General features: G+C 37.4%; 1 protein-coding gene across 1 annotated transcript in view; it reads left to right on the top strand.

Annotated features, from left to right (window-relative positions):
- Positions 1–28: 28 nt before the first annotated feature.
- LOC103146345 (collagen alpha-1(XI) chain-like) overlaps positions 29–27,477 on the top strand; it is a 92,929-nt gene continuing 65,480 nt past the window's right edge. The window contains exons 1-4 of the mRNA XM_007564213.2: positions 29–419; positions 11,199–11,363; positions 13,827–14,040; positions 17,378–17,540. Of these exons, the coding sequence (XP_007564275.1) occupies positions 311–419; positions 11,199–11,363; positions 13,827–14,040; positions 17,378–17,540 (651 nt within the window). The 5' untranslated portion in view covers positions 29–310. The remainder of the gene's footprint in view (positions 420–11,198; positions 11,364–13,826; positions 14,041–17,377; positions 17,541–27,477) is intronic.

Below are 27,477 nucleotides of genomic sequence, written 5' to 3'. Positions count from 1 at the left end.
TTCGGGTTTAGTGTTCCGGGGTTTGTCCTGCCTCCTCACGCACCGCGCAGGGAGCAAAAGTATCTTGCGCTTTTCTTTTTTTTTTCCTTTCCATGAAAACTCTTCACCATCAGTCAGAGATCTGGGCTTAAAGGGAGAGGATCTGATGGGCCCAGTTTGACTCAAAGATAATTCCATATATATTTCCACAAATGGCGCTTTAGTAAAAAAAAGAGAAAGGGGGGAACAAAAGCATACTCAGGATTTTGGAGGGGATATAACTTTTTAAATAAAGCCGCCCGTTTTTCTGCAGCAGCTGCGGGCGCTCACCATGGAGATGGAAAGATGGACCATCAGGTGGAAAACGAAAAGGCGTCTATTAGATTCAACGCTAGCCGCGGTGGGCACTTTAATCCTAATTCTACAAAGTGTCAGTGCAGGTAAGAGGCTGTTTATTGCTGAGTTTGCGTGGTTTGGAAAACTGGAGAGGGTCTGGCGCACAGCCCGAATATAGCAGCAGGGTCAATGAAGCTACGTGGTACAAAGGAGATGGGACCCACCTTTTGGCAATTTAAATAAAATAGCTTACCTGTCACTGCGACTCTAACCTAACTTGCCTATATCATTATATAAAACACATAATTTTTCAGTGATTTACTATTTCTGAGGTAGATAATTGCTCAAAGGTTTAATTGAAACAGAAAAGGGTACATCATGTGACTTTTGAAGGACCCAAACATAGAAGCTGAGTGTGGGTTATGCTGCACTACAGGGCTTTTGTGATAACCTTTCATTTTTAAATGAAATTTTACCTCGTAAAGCCCATCATCTATTTAAAAGGGGGGGAACAAACGTTGTGGCTTGATAAGAGATGTACTAGATTTGGCCCTTCAGACAAGAAAAGGCAAGGCAAACGTTTATTTTATTGCAAGATTTGTACTATTCAAAGTGCTATGCATGAAAATAAAGAACCAAATAACTTTGTAAACCTTAACTTTATTATTGGAATAATAAAAGGTATTCATTTAAAGGAGCCAGCAGTTTCTGTACATCTCAGATTTCCAGGGAATTGGTTCCAGATCTTAATGCAGCATCCTCTTGTTTAATCCTTGTTCTGGGAAAACTGAATTAACAGATCTGAGAGAGGTCCAGACGGTTCATGCATGATGAGAAACTCTAAAATGCATCTAGGCTCAAGACTATTTAATGTTTTATTTACCATAAATAAGAGATATTGTGTAATGCAAGTCATTCTGGTGTGCTCACTGGTGATTAATGCAGCAATGATTTTGGTTTCTGTGATAAATTTGGGCCACATTTTACATTTTGTTTGAGCGACTTGAAAGCAATTCTTTCTAAGCCAAACAGTTTGTTTTATTCCTCATCACTTGGAAGGGAGCCATGCTTTTACTCATAACTTTTCTCATGATATTTGGTATTATCTCAGGCTGACCACAGATAACAAAATATGCGCTGAAATTGATCTAAGCTCACTAAATGATTAAAACTGACACACTGTTTTCATAATAAATTACTGTGCTTTTTGGTATTATAAGATACCTGTATATAGATAGTAGGACTGCACAGTCTGACTTTAAGTGTACAGGTATTGTGATGGATTTTTAAAGTTTATATAATACCTGGGCACGAGACAGAATTCTTCAAGTGGAATTTATATTCTGGGCTGAAAGATCACCATCTTTCCACATTATCCAGACTCCCACCGAGTCCAAGAAGGGGCGTAGATGGAAAAAAAGATGGGGAGAAACAGTCTGGAGTATTTTCTTTGCTTTTAAGAAGACATATGAGGGTCACACAAATTCTTTCCTCTGTGAAATCATAGTAGTAGACATATTATTGTGTATCCTTTGCCAGACTATATTTATGCACTTAAATAAGATATTTTTTCACATATAGCAAGAAAGTTAAAGCATTTGTTGCTATATTAATCTTTTAAAATATGATTTAATGAGCAATTGTTAGAAAATGGAATTGTGTTTTTTTTGGGTGGTTTTGAGAAAGGAAGCAAAGAGAATTATTCCTATTTCTACAATATTGCGTCATATTTGGTACATTAGACTTTTGAGGTCATGTAACAAAAAAAATCTTTTTTCCACACTTTTTTGAATTTTTGTAAGTCTGTAAAATATATTTTTTCACTATTTTTGCTCAGTGGAGCTGGTTTTTGAGACAATTACCTTTGTTAAAGTGTAACTAACCTCTTGTGAGAGGATAAGCCCGCAATGACAATTTTTTTGAAAATTCCACAAAGTGGGTGGAGCCAAGAGACAAAGTGGGTGGAGCCAAGAGACAAAGTGGGTGGAGCCAAGGGAGACTGAAGGTCACGACAAGTGTGAGGATGAGGGGAAGGGGTGACTGGAGGGGGTGAGCGGGGTTGTGGTTAGGATGAGAGACACTATATTTAGCCACTTTAAATATAACCTCCTGCGACTTTTTACCAAAAAGCCAATAAGTGACAAATCTGGCAACTCTTTTCTGTGTTGTTGGAGACTATTATAGTGTCAAAGCAGCTCTGCCGCTGCCCCGCTGTGTACTGAGCTAGCAGAGAGAGCTACTTTGAGTCCATCCCTCTTCCTGTCCTGCAGCATACCGTCACCAGTAATCAGAGCAGAGGAGACCCATTCCACTCCTTGTCCACTTTGCAAATGAATCACACATTTATAGAGCTGAGTAACGCTATCAATCGATGCTGTCTGTGGCCACGCTCACTATTTCAACTCCTGACTTGCCACAGGGCAAAAGCGTGTCTGAACACAGGACTTTTTTTTGAAGAAAAACCGTACCGTTTTGAAAAGTAACGTAATTCAACTGCTTAGGCATTATTTGACACTGAGATGGTTTTAGGCGAAATAATGCCAAACTAAGCAAATTTGCACAAAATTCACACAGAGAAACATACAGATAGAACCCTAAATAACTTATTGAGACAATTTATCAGCAAATAAAGATGATTTGGGGATTAGTTCCTCTTTAAAGAGGAATAGATCTTAGAAGTGTGTGTCAGAAGCAATACATTAGATAAAGATTTTTAAAGAGTCTTCTACCTGTTTAACAAAGTACAAATGTATCACTTATCATCCGTGTATTTCTTAGACGTGCACCTCTGTAGTAAATCTAAAAGAGATGCACTTTCCACAGAAATGTTTGTCTCAAAAATGATTGATTGAGCTTTGTTGGGTTAACTTTTTTGAAGCCTAATACAAGATATAATTGACAGTTTCTTGGTCACCAACACCTGATTTTATCTATTTTCGGCATCATAAGTGATACATGAGGTGCTTAAGTCTGGTAATCATAAGCAAAATGATGTTTTTTTTTTTTTCCCCACAGGTTTTGTTATTTGTATATGTGCAAACGATATGCGTTCACCATTGTTTGATGTAGCAGATTTCAGCGGGAAGGGCTAACTTTTTTCAAAAAATGTAGCGGTCTTCAAAATACCCGCATCATATTTTTCTGTAGGCAGATTTGTGATAACAGTTTTGTTGTTATTGATACAGGTTTTCTGAGATTTACTTCCTCTTATTTGGAGATTTTTCTATGAAAAGTGATTGAAAATATTCGCGGAAAATCTGCCTGTTTGCAGATTTATTCGTACCACAAGCCTGACATATTCAAAAGAAAACACAGCTTGGGAAGCTGAACTACGCTAGCGTAATGCTACATGACATGCTAATGGCTAGCATTGCCAAGCACTCAATCCAGTAGCGACATTTATTGGCTCTAACCTCAAGAGCGAAGATAAAGAAGACTGTCGATATAAGCGTATGCAATAATGCTAAGATGGTTTCCACTATGCGTATTAATGCATACTAAGGTATGTTTGGTTTTTGAACTGTTAAAACGGGCAGTTATTAGCATTTTCAGAGGAGATATTAAGTATGTATGGTTTTTAGCAGTGCTCATTTTACTTGTTTTAAAAAATATACAGGTACTTTTCCCACTGAGGTCCAACATTGTTAAAGTTATAGCTGTTTGATAATGTGCTTCATCAAATTATAATAAAATACTATGCTTAGCCTCATAGGGGTCTACTTAATTTCAAACCATCAGCATCATTTTCTTCCAAGTAATTGATTATTTCCCTGACACATAAGCACATCTCAGAGACCTGAGCTAAAACAATTATGAGCACAAAGTCTGTAGTGCCATGCTTGCACGTTCACCCATGTGTCTGCATATTGACAGATGTTTAAGCTGGCCATAATTGCATGATGTGCTAGCAAACATTTACAGGCTTTCTAGCATGCTTTAATTGCTGCCTATACTGCCAACTCCCTGTGGATGGTAGTGACACAAAATAAGACAGACGAGACATCCTGAGATGCTGCTGCAAAACCACAGAGCCGCCGAGACATGAAGTTATAATCGCCCAGGTTTGAAATGGAATCTAGCCCTAAACTTCAAACTGGAATAGGTAAATAGATGAAGGGCATATGGACTTTTTTGCCCGTGGAGGATGAAAATGTGTTCTGATGTTTTACAGTGTACAAACTGGGGTTTGTCATGTCAAAACATGCTACATGTTACATAGGAGTGACTTGTAAACACGGCAGATGCTACATCATAGCTCCTTGGCAGCAGTGTCATTAAAATCATAGACTGACAAATTACTACTCAGACTGCGGAGAGACTGCTTTAGTATGTTCACCATGAGAGAACTGTCTGCTCTCTCATGTGGCTTTCTGTCCTTATCATTAGAAAATGTTTTATTTCTCTTTCGGCTGGAGGGATGAAAGTTTTTTTTTTTTTTTTTTTTTGAGATATGTTGAGAGAAATGCACATTTACTTCACCTACTTGGAGCCTGAAAAGTGAAAAAGCCGTACCTACTTATTTTGGGGTCCATAATGGTTTTGGGATATTGCCCCATTTCTTCAGGGCTTCTGTGGAGTAACGGCTGTGGAAGGAGAGGGGGGCTGATGAGTCGGGGGCGTCTGGGAGAGTCTGTGTGTGTGTGTGAGGTGGGGGGAGGGAGGGTTCTTGGCCAATTCAGCACATCTGGAATATATGAGCCCTTGAGGTATGCAGTAACGCAGAAAGGCATTCTAAAACTCACAAAGAGACCTTCAGTCCAAGCAGTCTTTTTTCAGGAACCAGTAGCTCTGAATTTGGGACTATTTTCAGACGAGCCACAGACTATTTTCCTTTTTATGACGCATTTTGTGAGAGGTTTCAAACCTGCCATTTGATGCCTTCACTTTGTCTTTTTATTCTGCCTCTGTTTAAATAATTGTACAGTCTATTAAACTGTTATTTGGCGGTGTCGTTTGTGGAGACCTTTTCTGACCTTTGCCCGATGAAGTTTATTCTGAATCCATCCGAGATGGAAGAGAAAGATAAATCGCTTGAGTTTCTAGATTTCTCAGCAGTGTCACTAATAAAAACAGGAGAGAACCAGTTTCTCTGAGCCAGTATAGACTCTGTACTCCTCCCTTGCTTTCACAGGGCAGATCTGGACTACTTCATATAATCTTTTGAGCATATAGAGGTTTGAATCACATCTCAAGCGGTTATTCACAGTGAAAGCAGCAATAGGGATGTTTTTTTTTTTTCAGTTAGTATGTATGTTTTAGTTAGGGGGTAAAGGGAGTGGTGCCAGCACCATAATGGCTTCAGCATGTAGACTTCATAGCTCCACCTATCAGGATTGCTCCTGGTGTCTAGAAGCAAATAGGAACTGCGCAATCAGCACTTCCTGCCTTTCTTTGCTACATTAACTGGAGTAATTTTAAGAATGTTTAACTTGTTTTTATATTTCAAAAAGTTTTTTTTTTATTTTATTACAGCACAAGCTAAAATATCCTCTACAACTTTTTTTTTTTAACATTTTGTTACTTTTAAATGTTTCAAATCATCAAACAGGTTTTAATGTCAGACCAAAGATAACCTGCAAAAATAAACAGAGGCACCTTTTCCAATAACTCTTTTATTCATTAATAGGAAGAAAGCTATTTAAACCAGCCTGACTCCATGTCAAAAAAGTAATTGCCTCCTCAACTTAATAATTGGTTGTGCCACCCTTGGCAGCAAGGCCTGCCATCAAATCCTTGCGATAACTTGTAATCAGTCATTCACATCTCTTTGCAGGAACTTTGGCCAACTCTTCCTTGCAGAATTTTTTTATTTAAGCGCCTTTTCAAGCACGAGCAGTCCTGTTCCAGACCACAACACAGAGTTTGGTCCAGAGTACTTCACTCCCGAACCTTTATTTTTATTCTTTTTTTTTATGAGACATTCAGAGTTTAACTTGTTGGTGTGCTTTAGATTACTGAATAACTCAAGTGCACCCAAGCTTAAGGCCACAAACTGAGGCTGGCACTCTGTTTCCAGATTTTACACACTGCCAAATGTCTTTAACTGCAATCAAAGCATTTCTGAGGTTTCTTAGCTAACTTCATGTTGTCAGATATTTCGTTTAGGTCATTTATTGATTCTACGTGTTTGGTGGTAATTCGGTCTTGGCATGGAGAGTGAAAGTGAGCTCTGCTTTAAAAAAAATATGTGCTTAATTACTATTAATTCTTGAATTGATAAGTGGGTCAAATCAAAAAGTAAAACCATATGAAATCTGTGAGAGGGTTGACTCTTCTTCATAGCATGGTGAAATTCGTATTTGCACATACAAATGGTATCTTACCAGTTAACCACGGCCACTTTTGGGAAAATGGACGCTAATCTTTCAGCAGAGCTCACGTTGGTCTTCAGGAATTTTAGTCTGACCAGTCAGATCCTTGTTTATCAAAGGCACATCCTGCTTCTTGATCCAGTTAAAAGCCAGATGAGTCCAGCTAATGTCTAGACACAGCTGTCATGATTTTTCATTGTTTTCCTTTCTGTAAAAGTGAAAACAAATAGCTGGTCGAAAGAATTTGACTTGGAGTTCAGGTTTTACTACTGGTTCTTGGCCAGCTTACTATTATATTGAAAAGCCCTAATCATATTTAAGTGTATTATTGCTGATTAACAAAATGAAAAAAAAAACTATAACTCTGGATTAAAGAGCTAAATAGTTGTACTTTTTAGTTTCAATGGGAAGACAGACTTGAGACCGGAGTAGAGGTTCACCTTCAGCAGGACAACAACCCAAAACTTATAATTATAATCACAGCTACAATGGACTGAGTTAGATCCAAATATGTTGTATGCAATAGAGTGGTCCAATCAAAATCAATACCTAAATTCCATCGAGAATCTGCGGCGATATTTCAAAATTCAGACTCTGTTCATTCAGTTTGACAGAGGTTAAGGTGTTTTGCAAAACAAAATTAGCAAAAGCTTCAGTCTTTTGATGTGCAAATTAAAGCTGGTAGAGACATAACCCGAAATAGGTGCGGCTGTAATTGCAATGAAAGGTTGGCTCTGAAACTTAACAGGCAGGCTCAGCATGAATAACTTCTTCAGATTTTATTCATAAGAAGAAGAAAAAATAGTTGGCCGCCCTTTTATTTAACACTGATACACTCTTTTGAAAGGTTGAGAGTATGAATGCCTTTTTGCATGGCTTTGTATACACTACAGCGGAGTTTGTAAAGTCACATTTCCAGCCACATATAAACAGTTCTGTCTACAGCAACAGGAAAATGATCTTCTGCTGGTGGGTTCTGATTGTGTATTTTTCTGACAAATAAAGCCTCAGGCAGACATGCTTTAATCATAGATGAAGCCACTGTTATTGTTTGTACTAGCACATTAAAACATGCACTCTATCAGGGCTCTATAGCTGCTGATGATGGGCTTCCCGGACAAGAGGAAATTTGAGTTTCAGAATAAAAACAGTTGCAGCCCAATACATAAAGTAAAAGACTGCAAGGAAGTGAGAGTGGGAGAAAAGGAATGTAATTATGCATTACAAGGTTGAACAATTCACATCCAATAATTCAAAATTAATTGTGTGTGTGACTAAAGCTTTTTCCAGGACATGGCCATGGTCTTAAATGTATAAATAAAATGTTCCCCCAGAGCCAGAATGTGCCATCTGCAAGTTCAGCATCAGCAAAATAACCCAGGACTGTTTACAACAGCTCTGCTGAGTAAAAAAAAAAAAAAAGAGTCTCTGTGGGCTAGTCTTTACAACTCAACAACATGTAGCCACTTCTTTCAGTCTCCTGTGGCAGCCATTGGGTGGTGCCTAAACACTTGCTCTTACAAAGTGCTGCATATTTCAGACGTATCTCTGTTCCAGAACACCTGATTCAAATGATTGCATGACCTCTTCTGCAGCCGTCAGGTGCTGCACAGGCATGCTAATAAATCACAGATTTAAGACAGGTGTGTGGCAGAAGGGAAACACCTGAAACATAAAAGGCATGTTGATCCAATGTTTCTCAATTCTGAGGACCAGAACTGAGAAACTCTGGCCTCCCCTGCGCCTTTCCTAGTCAGCTCCTCTAGACTAGTGGCAGCAGCAATAAGGAAACAACTGGTAGAACTTCAAGTCTGTGAAAGTTATCATACGAATGACGTCTCAGACCAATGCTGTAAATGGCATAATGGAAAGTCATTGTTGTAATGAAGTGCTGAGTTGGCAGAGTATAGGAAAGCATAAGAGCTTTTTAAAGAGACAGAGACCCCATTTAAAGGGGTAAAACTACAAAGTCAAATTTCTTTTTATTCATTTTTGATATTACATAATTTTTACATGAACTGAAGATAACTATAATATAAATAGCATTATGTGCCTGGAAAATACACAGAACCACCCTTTTAATTTAAGCTCGTCTTAAATTGAAATAATATTCATCTTAAAAATCTTTACATTTACCTTATTAAAGCTTGACAAACATTAAAAAGAAACTGAAATGTATTCTTCTTTGTTTCAAAACAGATACAAGAAACAATGGTCAGAAAAATGTTTATTGGATGCTTTCAGCAAAGACATTTTTTGAATCATCGTCTGCTTTTCTGCAACATTTTTGGCGTCATATTTGACACATTATCTGCTTCATCGTACAGCAGGTATCAAAACTAGAACTATAAAACAAATTCCCGTGGGATTTTACATTTTCATGGAAAATGTCTAAAATATATTGAGCTTTATGAGTGAAAGGGAAAGGATAGAAAGGAAGGGATGTGGCAAAAAAGGATCATATAGACCTGTTTAGTGGATGGTCAGATATCGATGCTTCCTATAGTTTCTTTGCACAGCCATTTTAAGACCAGACGTAAAAATCTGAGTTGGCATGATCTGGTTTAAGTCTCTGATAGTTGACAAACTTGAGTAAAACATGCGTTCAGAGTGTGATCTAACTGCTTTTATTTAAATAGAACAAGACTTACTACTTGTTTTTCTAACATAATATAACCTATGGCTTGTAGAGTCAAAAGTTTTATTTTAACTAATGCAAAAATGTTGAATAAAACCTGTTGATAATTAGCAGTGGTTTTAAAATTAACATCTGACTTTAGTTTGACAATAGACGGACAAAAAGATTGGCCAAAAACGAACCTGCAGTCTTCTACTTATGAAAAATGCTCACAAAATGACATTACCCTAGAAAGAACATTAGGTTGTGTTCTTTCAGTTTCCACTCCATGACTGTTTTCTATTACCAGAAATATTTCCTGAGCAGCTTAATTTGCCAGTCTTCTAATCAAGAGAAATGTATGCAGCTGTCTTTAAGCCACCTGACCAGCAGTATGCAGCAAAAGGAATGTGCCATACAGCCAGGGAACACTTTGATGATTCTGGCACTTTCTATGGAATCTCATTAAAAGGTCTTTAAACTGCTGGAATGGTTTGATGGAAAAAAATTTAAAACCATGACCTTTTAAAACCTGGGTTTATTCTGATGGCGGCAGCTGGCTCATATTTAAACCTGTGTATGGAAAATTGGGAGTTTTCTTTAAACCAGGATGCAGTCGTATTGATATTTTCAAAAATCAGAGCTTTGCCGGGATTGTGGAGCACATGTAAGCGTGGGTGGAGATGTGTTGTCATTTCTACACAATTACCGTGAGGCGACCTTAATCTAAAATTGTCTTAAATTCTGCTATTTCCGAACATCAGGGCATGTTCAACAATTGGATAGATAAAAATGTTGCCCCAAGTTCCTCCTAAACCCTCATACCTCTTAAATTAAAAGCTTTATCTATGAGTTTTTATGAGCTACAGAAACGGTAGGGGATGAAACAAGTGAGAGCCAGTGATAATTACTGCAAAGCTGTTTGACCCAGGTTCCCGGTCCATTGATAGAAAAGTGCATACAGAGAGGGTAGGAGAGTGTTTAGACGGCTGTAAAGCCACCCCCCTCTGTGCTCTCCTTATTCTGAAGCTCTGTTGATCAGCATCAGCTACTCCCATCATCACTTACATGCTGAACCCTTTCGGCTGAAGGGGGTAGCAGCAGAGTCCAGGCAGGGGGCCAATTAGGCCTGTTGAATGGTTGCCACCATTTTACTGCTTACCAACGCAGCTCATAAAAAAAGGCTCTGCTCATAGATTTGTTCAACAGTGCTTAAATAGGCTATTGGTATAATTGGTGCAAATGCTGATTTAACTTCAACTTGCCATGTCGAAGCTCTAGCAGCACATAGTAAAAGTTATATGTAGTATTCCATTTTTCATCATTACATATGCCATAATTTTACTGGTACTTTGTTGTTACAAGTTTTACCTGACTTTTATCCTCTGTGTATTGGAGTAAATCGTGTTCATAATACGTCTTTATTCATTTGTACAAACACTCACCCTGCATTTTTGCTCATTGTAAGTTCAACTTTTAACATGTTATTGTGAAGTCATATCCTATGCAACGTTGGTTCTAATAGTAGCCCTTTATGCAGCATTGAAGTTTGTAGATTTACAAAAACAACCGTACCATTAGAAGGTTAACCATTTAGCACCCAGTGTATCATTTTGAGACAGGAAGTAAAAAGTGAAACAACAGCTAACTTTGTTAAAGAGGTAGAGGTCTCAAAAAAAAAAACAACAAAAAAAAAAACTTTGCAATGCTTGAAAATGTTTTGTTCATTTGATTTCGGCAATTATTTGTTGAATAATGTTAAAGTTTAAGGACAACACTTTAGTTTAAGCCTGTGTTGAGCTTAAATTTCATGTTATTTCAAGTTTCATGTTTTAAAAATTACTATATAGGCTAGCAGCAAAATTTTTATAACATGTTTTCTATTACATTTTATTTAATTTTGTTGTAAAAAAAAAGAGTCATATTTAATCAAATCTTTAATTTTGTCTCCTCAGCTGAACCTGTCGATGTACTAAAAGCGCTAGACTTCCAGAGTTCTCCAGAAGGAGTCCGGAAAACACCAGGTTTCTGCACAGTCCGGAGAGGATCCAAGCCCGACGTAGCATATAGAGTGACAAAAAACGCTCAGATCAGTGCTCCAACCAAACAGCTCTTCCCAGGTTGGTATAGATACTCTTTTGCCTCTTTTGGATGACTAGCAGTTTCATAAAACTACCAGAAACTTTCAAAAATACTTCAAGGCATCAGAAAGTATAAATGACCACCGTCTGTGATTGGCTGGGGTTGAGAGGACAGGAAATAGATGAATGGAAAATGCTGTTTAAGCAGTACTTTCTTTGAGAAGTAAACCAAAGGGTGTATACATAGTTAATGGAGTCAAGAGTACTTTCTATGGATAAAAAAAAAATAGTTAGAAAGTTTGGAGTTCGGTGGTTATGTCTTGGAGAGAAGCAAACGATTGATTACTTCTGAATCGAAAATTAGAATATCCAAAGCTACTAGCAGCAGTAGCTGTAACAATAATCCCATGAATGAAGAAGGCACAGCCAAGCGCATAAGCACTGAGGCAGGAGTGTGTTATATGGAAAAGATACAGCAAACAAAGAACAAAAGGTTACTTATTTCCTGGTTGATTTTAAGAAAGAGGCTCACTCATAGCTCACTTTTCTGGATAAAAAGTAATAAACGTTAAATGCACTAACTGATGTAAATCTACCTTCTGCCAATTTCCTTTGTCGCTAATAGATTAATTGAGACGCTGAATTGAAGCTATGTTTTTATGCATGGATATTATGAATCATGACGGATGTAATTAGAATTATACAGATGTGTTTACAGCCTGTTATTTTCTAGTTACTGGTACTAGCAGTAAAAAGAGTCCTGAACTGCCACGCCGATTTTTACATTCACAGCAGGGAGAAATTTTACCTGCACTAATTAAGTTTATTTGTTAACATTATTTTGCTTTTTTTTATTGTTTTAAACAGCAGCCATCTTTTTTAAATAGATTTGAATTCCTGAGCTCTGATCAGCACCAGCAGCACTGGAGAAACTGGGATTACACACAGTATTGGGAACAGAAAATATTAATACTTGAATATCACCCTGAGATATTAAGACAAATCATATTTAAGAACTGAGTTGGAAATGGTGAAATGTAGCATTCACCTACTTAAGCTCTTGGCAAATACTATGACAGGAAGTGTCATTGCTCTAATTCATTAATGATCTGGTTTAAAAAACAATTATGCATACCAAAATTGAAGTGACTAAGGAAATACTAAGATGATCTACACTTTAGGTCTTATGCAAAATAGAGAAAGTAAGAAAAGTTTGCTTTTGAGAGTAGAAAATGTACATACCAAAAAAAAGGATGTACATTTGTGGGGAGAGCTTCATCTTATGGAGGCCAGAGATGGGCCAATTGGAGACATGGACTAAAAATTGTCAATTGGTCACAAATAAATGAGTCAAACGTTCTTTATTTACATTTGTTTAATTTGCCAACATACTAAACGTAATAAATTAACATGGATAAACTTAATTTGATTACTTGCGACCAATTAATGCAACATATTTAAATTGGATCATCTGTTCTCTTTTTTCAATGTGGGATTCTCTTGTAGTCCCCTCTATCTATCTACACTCAGATAGTGTCAAATCACAACAAACCTCGTTTTTTTGTTTTTTTTTCCAGTAAGGCAGATGTCTTGCTACCATCACACTGCCTCTTTGTTTTTGAGTTTTTTCATACACACACTGCTGCTAGCGCCACAAAAGCATTTTTCTTACAAATGTGGCACCATTTAAAGGGGTATAAACACGCTTTCCAATAGAAGATTTATTGTCCAGAAACAATTTCACAACAAGAGGAAGAATTGACCAAACACATTTTTCCATACTTTTTTTGACAAGTTTACAAAGGATAAGAAGTAAAAATAGAGTCTGAATGTGTTGCCGTGGCATTTTTATTTTTTTTTTTTTACAGATAGTTTCTAAAAACAGTAGCCATGGTATCTTCTGTAAAGATTTTTTTTGCATGGTAAAAATATTCTTAATATTTTACTTACTGAGAGTAATTAGGTATATGGCAAAGCCGTCTACACACAGTAAAAGTAGTGTTGCTGTAGGATGTGCAGAAGACTTAGTTTCTGTTTCTCTGTTGCATCCACCACTTTCTCTTAACCTTTTCATTTTAAAAACACAGATGGCTGCAGCTGCAACGCTGAAGTGTCTCCATCTGTTTCTTACTTGTTGTGCCAAAGTCTACGAGCATCTTTCTTTCTGTCTCCTGTTTTATCCCATTTGTTGGATGTTTTCAAAAAACCAAGTCTGCAGCATCCAACTTCAAAAAAAAAAAAAAAAAAAATGTTTTTCATGAGACATTAAACTCAACGAAGCACCAGGATCAAAAATTTGGAACAAAGGAATCTTGTTCCGAATCACCAGTTTCGCATGAATAATTCAATTAAATGGAAAAATTTAAGTCATTCTTGTTATTAAATCAATGTGTTGCAGAGCAGTCCTGTAAAGCTTTGTTTACTCTTTTTTTTTTAATTACACATGTGCAAGTGCTTACTGACATGCCACTCTCCATTCCTGTTTTCTTTTGTCACTTTCAGGAGGAGTTTTCCCTGAAGATTTCTCCATTTTGTTCACCATCAAGCCCAAGGCTAGACTCCAGTCTTTCCTTCTATCCATATACAACAAACAAGGCCTCCAGCAGCTGGGGGTGGAGGTGGGCCGGGCCCCCGTCTTCCTATACGAGGACCAGCATGGCAAGCCCACCCCAGAGGAATACCCTTTGTTCCGCTCCATCAACCTTGCTGATGGCAAGTAAGTGATTGCCTTTTCAGAAAAACAACACTGGAGGTAAAACCTGGGTGGTTGACTTTTGTGTGCTTCCAGAATCTCCCCTGTCCTGTGGTTTCGTCAGATCTAAATTGGGTTTTGAGTGTTGGAACCTTAAGTTTGTGGTGACGGCTCTCAGAACGAGAGCGGCACAAATTAAAGATCATTTCAGACATTTTTAATATGATTCATAGGTCATGTTTTATTTCAAACAAAACCAGTCTGCGCAAAGTATTTTCTCAAGCTCCTCTGGCTTGCTAAAGTGACTTACTACTCTGCAGATTAATTATTATCATGTGTTTGTTTAGTCATTAATAGCACATGGAACAAGTCAGACTGTAATGGCAGATAAATTGTAGCTAACAATATAATGACAGCCTTTGTTTTGTCTTGATAATTTACAGCCGCGGCGTAGCGATATGGTGCATTGGTGAGGATCCTTATGAACTGCATAGCTCCCTTGTGAAGCAAATTCAAACCACTATTAAAAGTTGCCATTAATCATTTATATAAATGGGACCAGAAATGCATGTAAATGTTTCCATGTGTGGATTCTGTTCTGTTAAAAAAAATTATGTACGTCACAAAATATATCTAAATGCAATAAATATTCATGTTCCTGTTTTCATATTTTTGTGACATTGCATCTGTACAATTTCAAGTGACTGACTTAGAATGTTGCATTGTTTTTAAACCTTTTTAAAAAATAGAAATAAAAAGAGCGTTGGGGGAATTTGTATTGAAACCCCTTTAAGGTGAAACTTATCTCTAAATGAAACCCATCATCAAGGTGGATCTAAATCAAGGCTAAAACCCCTTTTGTTTAGAGATGCTTTTGAACAATATTAACTAAAATTCCATACATTTTAGTCTGGATTACAACTTTACTATGCCTCTGCTATGTAATCCCTTCTTCTTTTTTAGTTTTTATTTTGTGAAACACTTTGAATGGCTTCACAAAATAAATGTGCTACACACATAGACTTGCCTTGCTTATCTTAATCAATTCAATTTTAAAATCACCTAACTAACAAGTGAACAACCATAGGCGTATCAAGACGTGACCTTTCATCTAAACTGTAGCTTGGACGCCTTTGGTCAGAGAGAAGGGCAAAGGATTGACGGTAAATAATTACTCTAACTAAATAAATGAGTTTGTTATTCAATTTTGAGTATTTTGACAATTTTTGGTGATTCAAAGTGCTTTGCGTGATGTCAATTAATGAGAGTCAACTCTAAACATATGGGTTTTTAGTCTTGATTTAAAAGAACTCATTGTTTTGTAGATTTCTTGATGTCTGTTCCAGATTAGCAATGCATAAAAATTAAATGCTCCTTCTCTATGCTTGGTTCTGGGGATGCAGAGCAGACCAAAAGTTTTTATATCGTATTTTGGTGCTAAGCCATTCAGTGAACAGAACTAGTTTAAGGTCTGATCTGAGCTACAGGGGGCAGAGTAAAGACTTAGGAACTGGGTTTCCTAGCTATAATGAGGACACAAGCAACTTCAGCTGTATGTTTTTAGGCAGAACTGTGAAGACACTGCTGCAGTATTCAACTGAACCAGAGATAAATGCATGGAGGAGTTTCTCAAGATCTTGTTGGAACATTAATTCTTTAATCCTGGAAATGTTCTTAGGGTGTCTTTAAGTGTCTCTGAAAACTCCAATCTGAGTCCATCACTCTACCCAGATTTTGGGCCTGTTCTGTAGTTTCTAGCTGTAATACTCGGAAACTACTCTGCAATAGCTAGTGGTAGCTGTGTGGTGACTCTTGATCGTTCCTCATTATGTCCAAAGATAATAACATCAGTTTCGTTTCTGTTCAGCTGGAGAAAGTTTTGGCACATCCACACATTGATTTGTTCTAAACATCTGTCCAGGTTCGAAGTCACCTGGTGACTTTGTAAGGTAAAGTTAAACATTTTCACCAAAGCTGAATAAATGTGTAGGATCTTTCAGTAACGTCAGCAACATGTGGGTAGGTCTAATAGTAGTCATGACATCAATGTTAGTTGGTAATTGTCTTATATTATATTACTAGTTATTAACTTATACCATGGGGGTTGTAGTTCCAATGCAAGTCCATTTCTCGTTTTTTTATTTCTTTTCTTTTTTTAAGTTTGACAGGTATAGTTTTGCATGCTCCTTTACATAAAGTACTTTGAAGTAGTTGCTTATGGGGTAATACTTTCTGGCACACCATTTCGAATGGGCTTTATACAATCTTTTCTGTAATTCTACTAAAAGACTATCCCTTACACTTTAATGTCTAAGTGACCGTTTTAGAATGAGTTTAATAGCTTTCTTTTGTTGCAGCCTAAATGGACATTTAATGACACAGATAATTGCAAACGTCCTGTCTTATAATTGCCTTGCAGATCAGACCACTTTTCAGTGTCATTAACGTTTTCCTCTTTGTGACTCACATCCTTGTTTTAATTGGACTGCGTCCACAGCTCGCAGCAGATTACCTGACGTACAGAATAAGAACTACCCTTGCCAGTTTATTTTGGCTTTAGACTCGGTCTCCATCAGTTGCAGAGCAAGAGTAATACAAAAAAAAAATAGACAGCTGGTTGTATAAAGTTTGCCTCATTCTGTTTGCTGCTGTTCTGACAGTGGTTGGTCAACCCCTGTCCGATGTGTTAACATTTGTCAGTTCCTGTTTTAGAAGCTGTTGAACTGTACAACAAACTGCACTAAAGTGCCTTTAAACTCAGAACTCAGAATCTTTTCAGAACTTGTGCCTTTTTCCACTTGCTTGTCTGGACTAAATGCAAATATGAATTTGTCTTTGAAGGTTTTTTTGCAGGTGGAAAGAGGTTCTATGGAAGTGGGTTAGCTGTTGAGCAGATCTCTACGTTCTGCCAAGCATAGCTAACAAATCCTCCCTTTAAAAATCCAAAGTCGCATTATGACAGCTCATATTAAGATAAATTAAACAAGCTGGGCATAACCACTTAACACTTGGCAAACAAAAGGCTTGTCCCTACTGTGTAGAGCGGGAAAAAAAACTTCTCTTCATGTCTGTACACAACATTTTATTGATAACCTTATGATTGATCTGGAGCTTTGGACAAACTACCAGGCAGATTTTGTTTCACACACTGAGACGGCTGTTTTTCATCTACCGGCTGGCTCTTGTATTTTAAAAAGTAGGAAAGCAAAAAAAAAAAAAAAAGGAATATTCCCTGATCAGTGTGTGAATGTGTGTGTGAATGTGACTGAATGTAGATTTGAAGTCCTCTGAACTAGATAAAGTGTTATGCAAGTACTATTCTCTTAGTTCACAATTTCTGACCTTTCATTTTGCTGCACAGATGGCACAGAGTCGCTATCAGCGTTGAGAAGAAGAGCATCACCGTCTTTGTGGACTGTAAGAAGAAGCTGACCAAAGCGCTTAAAAGAAGTGACCAAGCCGTGATCGACACTGAAGGCATTACAGTCTTTGGTACCAGAATCTTGGATGATGAAGTCTTCGAGGTAAATTTGAATTTTAGACTGTTGGTGTATCTGTAAGCGTGTTCTATTTTAACAATGGAAAATGCATCTGGGGGCATAACTGAGTGATGCCTTTTATAGTGTGAAGACTTAAAGGTTTTGGTTTTGTTTTTATTTAACTGTAAAAGGTATTAGACTTGTCCTGGGCGTATCCCAGTGACGGCTGGAGCTAGGCGGCAGCCCCTGGGTGACGCTTCATGGATATATAATGGATGTTTAGATAATCTGGACTGATGACAAATGATCAAAATTAAACTAAGAAGATTCAACCTCTTAATAGCCTGCATGTGTGGAGCGCTTCTGACTTTTGAAGAAAACAGTGCACATATTTGTGACAATGGGGTTGCAAAGACAATCTGTTAGCAATCTGTTAGCAATCTGTTAGCAATCTGTTAGCAATCTATTTACAGTATATGCTGATGGAAATGTTTTTTTTTTTTTGTTTTGTTTTTTTTTTTCCCACAATTGTAGTTATAATTGTTGTTTTTTTGGGTGTAACCAGAAAGGATACATGTAAAAGTAATTTAGGGATACAACTCAGCTAACGTAGCATGGTTCTATAACACTTGAAAAGATTTAAGATTTAAGACCACTTCGGGACTTCAGATACTGAACTATTTAATAAATGAAATGTGTGGTTGACTTTTATGCCAGCATTTACTAGATACTTGTTAACGTTGGTTACAGTTGAAAGAATAATCCTTTTATTTACAGCTACCAGTTGAGACAAGAAGAAATTAGACATTTTTGTTCAGAGTCCAAACATTTCAGTGACACGTTTAAAGGCTATAGATTTTAGATTTTTTTTATTTTATTTGGTTTTTAATACCACTCAGTGGTGAATTTTATTGGCCAGAACAACAATGTTGGATTTGGTTGCATGTTTCATAAAAGGCCTCTTGCACAGTGTGTTATTCATTATGTTATTCTAACCCTCAGCACAGACTGAGTTGTTTTAAATACTTGACTAGCACAGAAGACAGAAGTCTGCTTTCAGAATATTTCGTAATATTATTTAAATATTTAGAGCACAATGGTTAGAATGGAAATCTGGACCGTGCAGAATTATGCGTTTGGCTTTGTGAGGGAGTTTGCATATGTGTGGACTGCACAGGTAGCATCTTGCTGAGTGGAAAATGTGAGCTAAATGCTACCATAGGAAACAGATCCCCTTTGATGTCACTGCACATGGAATGCATGCAAAGTGGAGCAGCATGCAAGATGTTAGCTTCTGGGTCAGAGATGAAGACAGCTGAAGATGCTGATGCCACTTTTCATCGCGAGCAACATGAGATCGCAAAGTTGAATTTGATTTAAAACTTTGTTTTGTACATATCATATAGATTTACTGTAATAAGGCAAATTACTTATAGGAAATGAGGGTGGGTGATTCAGTTAATTAGAAAATGAGAAAAATAATCGCAGCCCTTGGTTTTTCTACTGTTAATTCAGGATGGGGCTGCTTTGCTCTTGGAAAGCTCATTGTTTAAAGACCTATTACACTAAATAGTGTAAATTGCAGAGTAATTTGTTTTGCTCCTCTTGGAACCTTTAAAAGGAAACTGCCATGTTTTGTTCCAAGAGTTTAGGCTTTTCACATGTTGCGAAATGGTGTTAATTAGTGTTTAAGATAAAAGAAACCACAAATCCTGACAAATTCTAAGCTAATTATTTTCATATTAAGTAGGATATTTTGGGATTCCTGATTACAAAATGATTATGGATAATCCAGATATATTCCTTGTCTTTTATTTGTAGTTGGATAGTTGTTGTATATCCAGCTTTATGAAAACTTGCCTTAGCCAGGGGTTCAGTTTATACTTTTTACACTCACTGTATCTGTATCTCTTCTCATCTATACATTTGAGAGTTAAAATCTTACACAGTTGTAAAATTCTCTGTTTTAAGTTAAGTAAAAGTGTAAAATATTATGGACATATGCTTTGATACATAAATTAGGAATTATCCTCTGTTGTTTCCTTTTTTGTTGAATTCAAAGCTACCAAACACGGTTTAGAGGCTCTGCAGCACATTCAGGGTTTGGTACATTTAATTACTGAACTTTCTTTGCATTGTAGTTCTGCATCTCTGCTGCTGACGTTATTAAACATGTGCTGATCTTCTCTTCGTCAGGCTCCTGCGAGCTTGAAGTAGCTTTTATATTTTTATCTGAAGCAGTCTATCTTTGGGCTTTTAGTCTTATATCAATGCATATTAACAATTCTTAAAACTTTTTTCAAGCTGTTTTCCGAGAAGAATTGTTTGTAGTGGAAAAAAATCCTACGAAAAAAGATGCTTGCTATTACTTTGTTGTTAGGTTGTAATTACTGAGGCTCACAGGTAATTTCTCTATTAAACTCCTTTAGGCATTGAGCACATATCTGCCCTGCTGCAGGCTGGAGGAAAATCTGAGCAGAGTGTGCTTAGTCCTCCTGGCCTGAAGAGCACAGATGTTTAAGAGATACACTCACTGACCCTTTCCCTAAGTGCTACAGCTCTCCACCTCCCTTACACTCAACATCCCTGTTTTTTCTCCAACTTTTAAATAATATTTTGAAGTTAACGTAATATATAGTTCTCATTTTAATCTAAGCTGTCTGTTTTTTTGTTGTTGTTGTTGTTTGTTTTGTTTTGTTTTGTTTGGAGTGAATGTCAGTCTGTATGTCTCGGTGAAGAGGAGGAGGAAAGGGAGGTGAAGATATTTTGTTCATGTGCCTGTTGTTACTGCAGAGTGGATCGGTCCAAAAATGCTGTCCCTGGAGCAGGACAGACCCTGGCAGCAGAACAGCAAGAGCCTGACGGGCTCCAAACCTTAAATGAATCATTGTTTACAGTTTATAGTTGAGTTGGCAGGAAGGCAAACATAACGACTGTTTCTCATATGCCTCGGTCACACGCTTTTGTTTCACATACAGTTAATTGAAATATTTATATTTAGTTGAGAATGCCTCTATTCATCATTTGATATTTTCTATGTATTTTTGGAAACTGTGTGCGAGATGCCAACACAAATTAGTGAGAGGATTATACGTTTTTTTTGTTTTTTCTTTTGTTGTTTTTGTTACTTGGAAAACCAGAAAAGTGTGTCATGCATTCATGTCCAGTCCCCTAAATACATCTAAATACACAAGCTGTGTATTTAGATGTATTTTTATGCTGATACATCTAAATAATATTTGAATAATCCAGAAAATGGTAACATACATCTCACCGTTGTTTAGAGCTATTTTCCCACTGGAAGGTAAAGAGAGGCAACCAAAGTCTCAAGTCTTTCAGTTTTCTTTTAGATTTTGCCTGTATTTAGCCACATCAATCTCTGGCCGTCTTTCCCGTCCCATCAAAACACCACCATTTTATAACTAGGGATTGTTTGTTCAGCATGTTATTCACTGTTCGGTTTCCACTAACCTTAGGATTCTCAGGTACAACAAAAATGTTCAGTTTGGGTGCACGCCAAGAACCAGGTTATTGTTGAAATAAAGCCATAAGAAACCTCCTCTGCAGTCCTTAGATGTTAATGTTTGGTACATTTTAAGCCGTGCCATATTGTTTCTATTTTCAAATGGTGGATTTAGATGTATAAAGCTTGGTATTGTTTTAGAACCTAAGCCTGCTTTCAGTTTCTCCTTAACCTTATTCCTGACCGGCCTGTTGTGCCCATTGGACTCATCATGCTGTTTGTTCCCTCCTGTTCTCTAACAACCCCCTGATGCCTTTGCAGAACCGTTTTATTCATAACAAGATTAGCTTACACACATGCAAACTATTTTCATTAAAACCATTCGAAAGGTCAAGGGGGACGAATCAAACTGCAGGTTTGTTCAAAACAAGCCAATTTCTGAAAACTCACTAACAATTTAGTTTACTTGTTTGCTTTCTGACATAAATGTTGTTCTTTTTTTTTACTTTAAACCTTACTGAAATATATATTGACTATAATAAGTAACAGTTGAGACGCATTAGAACCAAGGTGATTCCCAAAACCATTTCCTGACGTTAAGGTGCTGAGAAAGCAAAGAAAAATAAACCTAACCAGCAAGCAGGTGGTTCAAGTACTTCAACAATCTTGTGAGCTACTGGGAGGGAACATGATTGAACATTCAAAGGTTACCAGATATTGTACACCCCCAGTGCTTGAAAAGAAATGTTATTCTTGCGTTGACAGCAAAGGCTGAATTTGACAGAGCACTGGAAGAAATCTGGGGGATATTACACTGTTGTACCGTTTCTGTGTTCACTTCCTCCTGGTTAATTATTTTCCCTCTTATGTTTTAAATTTTCCATCTGTTCCTTTGTTCTTTCAAGATGAGAGGGACTGGTGAAGAATGATTTTTCTCATAAAATGTCATGTCTTCTTTTGTTTTGTTTTTTTTTTATTTACAGTGTGTAAATGAAATGCATTTACAGTGTATTTCTATTGTTAGTGCTCGCCATAGTAGTGAATAGAGAGCAGAGCATTTTAACTGAAGGGAGTAGCTGCACAACCATATTAGTTTTTGTTAACTAAAACACTATTTGTAGCATTTTAGCTGGTGCTACAATACCTAACTTCAGCACAATCAAAGTTTTCCATTCAGTTTCTAATAATAACTGAAGAGCCAATATTATCAGTTTAGGTTAATATTGCATTTTTTGATAGCTTCTACTTTTTATTATTGTAGATAATGTTAGCTATTGTTTGCTAACTGCTATCTAATAACGCCCATGTTTAGCATGATAAATGTTTTCTATCAATAGCATCATGCTAATACTAGCATGTTTGCTTAGTCAGCATTATCCAAATAAGATTCATACTCTTTTTTTGGCTAAATTATTACCAAGTTATATTCATAATGGCCTTTTAAGCTCAAAGCTTATGCATTTTGAGCAGCAGGGAATTTTATCATGCCGGTGGGTGACACAGACGAAGTCAAGTTAACGTTTCTTCACTTTTTCTAGTATATTACCGGGTTTTTCTTAGGTTTTTTTTTAAAGGTTTCATATATTTTGAAGAGCTGATTAGCATGTTATATATATATTTTTTTTTTTGATGAAAAGAACTTCACTGTATTTTAGTCTATATGGGGATTTCCCCACTGAACTGGTTACAGTGATAAACTGTAACTAGCTTTTACGTAGCACTGGTTATTTTACTTTCCACTTTTAAATTAACTTAATTTCCTATTCTGGCAGTGGTAAACACCTTTTGTGCTTCCTCTAAGCTAGTTATTAAAATTTCAGTGGTACTGATAATAGTTAAATGAGTCTTCTTTCTCAATAACAACTTCCCCTCTGAAGAGTGTTGCTAAAGGGATCCGGTGTGCTTATGTGGTCTGCTTTCAGAATTGGAAAAAAAGATTGGACTTTAGTTTTTTATTACTGATCAATACTGGAAAGTGTGAAATTGTCCAATTTCAGCTTTCTAGGGGCATCTCTACCCGAAATGTAACACCACCAGTGGTTTGTTTAAGTCAGCTGTATTGAAAAGAGAACCTTTGAGTCAATGAGAGGAAAAAGTACTTTAGAAGTCTGAAAAGACATTCCTGTTATTACTCTATTTATCAGGCTCTCCTGGAAGCAGACCAGCACACACCTCTCCACCCTACAAACATAAATACAGAAGGACAAACACTCTACAAGCCAAAGAAAGGCGTTTAATTTCTTCTCGTCTCAGTAAAACTCATCTCTGCTGATTAAGTTTTTAAGTCCAATATGTTCTTAATTTCCTAGAGTCAAGGAAGAAACCACATATTTGTTTATGCCTCTAAATTAGTCCAGTAAAGACATGATTTAAAAAAAAAAAAAAAGTTTTGCACCTCCACCCGTTTTATGATCTGGTGCCAGCAGGAGGTGTCTGCATCCAATCAAAGTCAGATCTTCATTTTCCACTTTTGGTTAACTTGACCATGGAGGCTCATGAATTGCTTCTTGTAGCACAAACTGCACTCACCTCCTGCTGGCAATCAAAAACACATTTTTGACTCTCTAGTAACAAACCATTTTCAGAGACAAATTTTATAGTCAGCTGCGCACTTGTAAAAAATATATATATAAAAACATAAAGACCCTTTGCTTTTTGCTTTTCCACCCGTTGTGATTAATATCTTCTAGGTCCTCTTTGTGAGTCAGGAAGGATCCTCCTCACAGCAGGCGTCCAAAATACCACAGCCCAGCAATAATAAAGCTTTGTCTATGCGCCTCCATAAACTTCTGAGATTATAATCAAATGTGAAATGAGCTTCAGGAACAAACAGGAGGGTGTTTATTCTCCACTGTTTATTCTCTGTCGCACATGAAACAGTTGCTTTCTCTTTGAGTGAAGTGTAAATAGATCCACCTTATTCATTTGTGCCTCAGCCGAGAGTTGACAATGTCGAGTTGACAATGTAGTCGCGGGAAAACACATCAATGTGTTTATTGATGTGCATCCGTGACAGGATAATTTATCCCACTACGCATGGAATAGCGTCGAGCAGATTGAGCACGTTGCTGCAGATCATTCCTGGGATTCCGCGGAGGAACGTGAACAGATGCCAAAAAGATGTGCAGCCTGACCCAGACGTGAACGTCAACAAAATGAACTGAGATATGCACAAGGAAGTCAGAGGGATGAAAGGAAAAGCAGAGGGAGGCATGGGATGAGGGTTCCACCAGGGAGTGTGGGATTGACTGAATCGTTGCGAGGCCCAGGGAACCGTCTTGTGCGTGTGGTCTCGCTGTCGATTTTAATTAGCATATGTTGTTCTTGTAATGACTGCATGTGTGCTTAACACAGAAACCTTTGTTTAAAAGAGGAAAGCTCTAAGAATAAGATGCTTCTACCCAGACTTACAGAGAGGACATGTTTTAGAAAAAGGGTGAAGCAAACAGAACTCATGCCAGCTCCAGTGTGTCTCTGTTTTATCACTCCCATCTTTTCTTGTCTTTGACTTATACATTTTATGAGAAAAATAATAATAAACTGTAGGCTGCTCTTTGACGTCTACTCTGTTATTACTTTAACACATTTTGTTTTTCAGCTGTTGATTCTGTTGCATAAGAACGTTTTTCAAGTGCACCTCTTTCACAAATGTTTGTCTCCAGTGCAACAAACTGCCTTCAAAAATAAGGCACGCATTGGTGGAATATTGGCCCTCAGTCTAATTTCAGCTGTGTTATAAATGTGTGAGGAGTTTCTTAGAAAACATTAGTAAAAAATTCAGCATCGTGAAGCTCGAGAAAGACAGCCATTGTAGTCGTAGTTATGGTTTTAAAATTATATCCCAATCTTTGAATATCACTGAGCACGGCTCAATCCATCATCCCAAAGTGGAAAGGGAAGGACACAGCGGTAAATCTACTAAGACATGTCCGTCCACCTAAACCGACAGGCCAAGAAAGAGAGCATTAATCAGAAAAGCAGCCAGGAGCCCCATGGTTACTCAACAGGAGCTGCAGAGATTCATAGCCCAGGTAGAACAATCTGTTGACAGGTCAACTATCAGTCACACAGTCCATCAGTTTCATGGATGCATGGCAACCGTTCTACAGATACCCGATTTACAGTTTTCCAAAAACCCTCCAGAGGACAAATCAAAGGAAAAGAGTTCATACTAAAAACACGATGTTTTTAGAACATCGTGTTTTTAGGGACGCTTTTCTTCAGCAGGCACTAGGAAGTAAGGCAGAGCTTATTAGAGTTTATGGAGCTAAATACAATGCAACCCTTGGGGAAACTTTATTTGTTGATTTACATTGAAGTTTTCCTTAATGTGGCTCACTGTCACTGTTAAAATGTATGGTACTGTAACAATACAGACTCATAAACAATCATACAGCAGAGAGACTGCTGAATTGTAAAGTAACGTGAAGGATTGAAGTGATAAAATGACACATCTGTTTTCAACCGAAGAGGACTGATCTGAACTGACTCCCCCTGCACAAACCCAAAAGCTTAATGAATCTGTGTTTGGTTTAAGTTGGCCTAACACTACTCAGGTCTACTGGTTACATATGATGTGAGTGCAGAGCGATGGGTATTTAATGCGTTCCAGAGATCTAAGCTTATACAGATGTTGCCTCCTGTAATTTAATGCACTCTGCATGTATGTGCTTCCTCCTAAAGGGGCCACCCGGGCCGTGTCCTCTCTTTGCTTTCCCAGTGTTATTTTGCACATTTTTATCACTTAGGTGGAATCCGAAGGATCTGAAAAAAGGTAGATGGATATTATTAGCGTTCTGAAGATGGAAGGCAAAGCATGTCCCGGTTTTGCTGTAAATCCTCACGATACCATCATGGAAAATATGCCTTTCTAACAGTTGGGAGAGGAGATCTAATTTCCTTTTCCATAGGCTCATGAAAAACAGACGGCTTCAGATAAGTACAGACTTTGGATATTTGTCTGCTGAGTGCAGGGTCTTGCCAACCTTAATGATGGAGTAAGGGTAACTGTAGCATAGTTCTTTTTAAAAGCTTTCAGACTCCCCTACAGCCTCGACACAATCTATAAAGCTTGATCTAATTAATAGTCAAGAGACTACTGTCTTTAGCATTCGACATCCGCCTTGTTTTTTTATTGTCTCGTTTTATTACCGTCATGCTGGTGAAGACCTTGGGCAGTGAAGCCAAAGGGAACAGGAGCAACACTTTATTGGCATTAAAGAATCCCTGTTATGCTTTCCGACTTTCCCCATTTTTTTTCCTCCAGCGTTTTATAGCTTTTGATGCTTGACTGTGTCGGTGGAGCAGCAAAGTCAAAAACGTCCACGTCAGAGCCAGTTATCATCACCGGCTGACTCGCTGCTTCTGAATTTGTGAATCAGATCTTCTGGATTTTCTTCTGTAGCTGTACTTATCTAAACTGCATGCCTGTGATACGCATTTAAGCGGCGACTCCCCAGTGGATAATTTGGAGGAAATCAAAGAGAGAAAGAACAGCTGGCTATGCTCCTGCAGTAGGCTGACCAGTCGGAGCAGACTGGGCTGAAATGAAATGAGACATTCAAGGATTGACCAGGAGCCATGCAGCAATGAACAGTTCCTTTTCTGTTTACCTCTTCATTTCATCACATTACAAACATAAACTTTACTTTATTGGAATTTTATGTGGCACACCAACATAAAACAATCGTCCAGTTTTGAAGTGGGAGAAAATTGGCATGTTTTCAACGTGTTTTACTAACAGAAATCCCAAAATAAAATCCAATGGAACCAACTGCCTTTAAAAGTCAACTAATCAGCTAATAAAACCCCCTTGAGGGTAATTGTTCTGTGAAGGCTTCGGAGACGTTTTACAAAACATTAGTGAACAATCTGCATCATAGAAACCAAGAACACATCAGTGATAAAATTGTGAAAAACTAAAGCAGGTTTCAAACATTTGTTTTTTTGTACATCTAATTGGACATTCTTCAGTCCATCAACCAGGAAGAGAATCTGATGTCGACACTGCAAAGCAACTAAAACAGTTACACATCTAACATGGGAAGAAGATTTAAAAGGAACGTTTTGACCAACAATTCAACCCTACGTGTGGCAGAAAAGTTAAAATCCCTTTTGGTGAAACTTGGTGGTGGCAGCGTCATTCTGTAGGATGACTGTTTGGAGCAGGAACACTTAAACTGAACATAGTTGATGGGAAGATGGACGTAACTATAACTACAGGCTAATATTGGGGCGTAAACCAATCAGAAGATGGAAAAGTCATTCACTGAGGTTCACCTTCCAGCATCACATCCTGAGGTTCAGTGAAATTGTTCAGATCTAGAGTCAAAAACCTTCGGAAGCCAAAGAGATACTTTGACACTTGATTCTCCAAATTCAGACCTTGATTTATTTTAAAAAAGTTGAATTTTCTAGTAATTTACTTTATAGTTGTTCAAATCAGGAGTGACATAAAAGCAACTGGATAGATCCACCTTTTGTAAAGTTGTTGTAATATAACTAATGTTTTATATATAT

The sequence above is a fragment of the Poecilia formosa genome, unplaced genomic scaffold (genome assembly GCF_000485575.1).
Source record: "Poecilia formosa unplaced genomic scaffold, Poecilia_formosa-5.1.2 Scaffold156, whole genome shotgun sequence".
Taxonomy (NCBI): Eukaryota; Metazoa; Chordata; class Actinopteri; order Cyprinodontiformes; family Poeciliidae; genus Poecilia; species Poecilia formosa.
The sequence above is the reverse complement of the archived record's forward strand: the minus strand, read 5'-3'. Positions and strand labels throughout refer to the sequence as shown.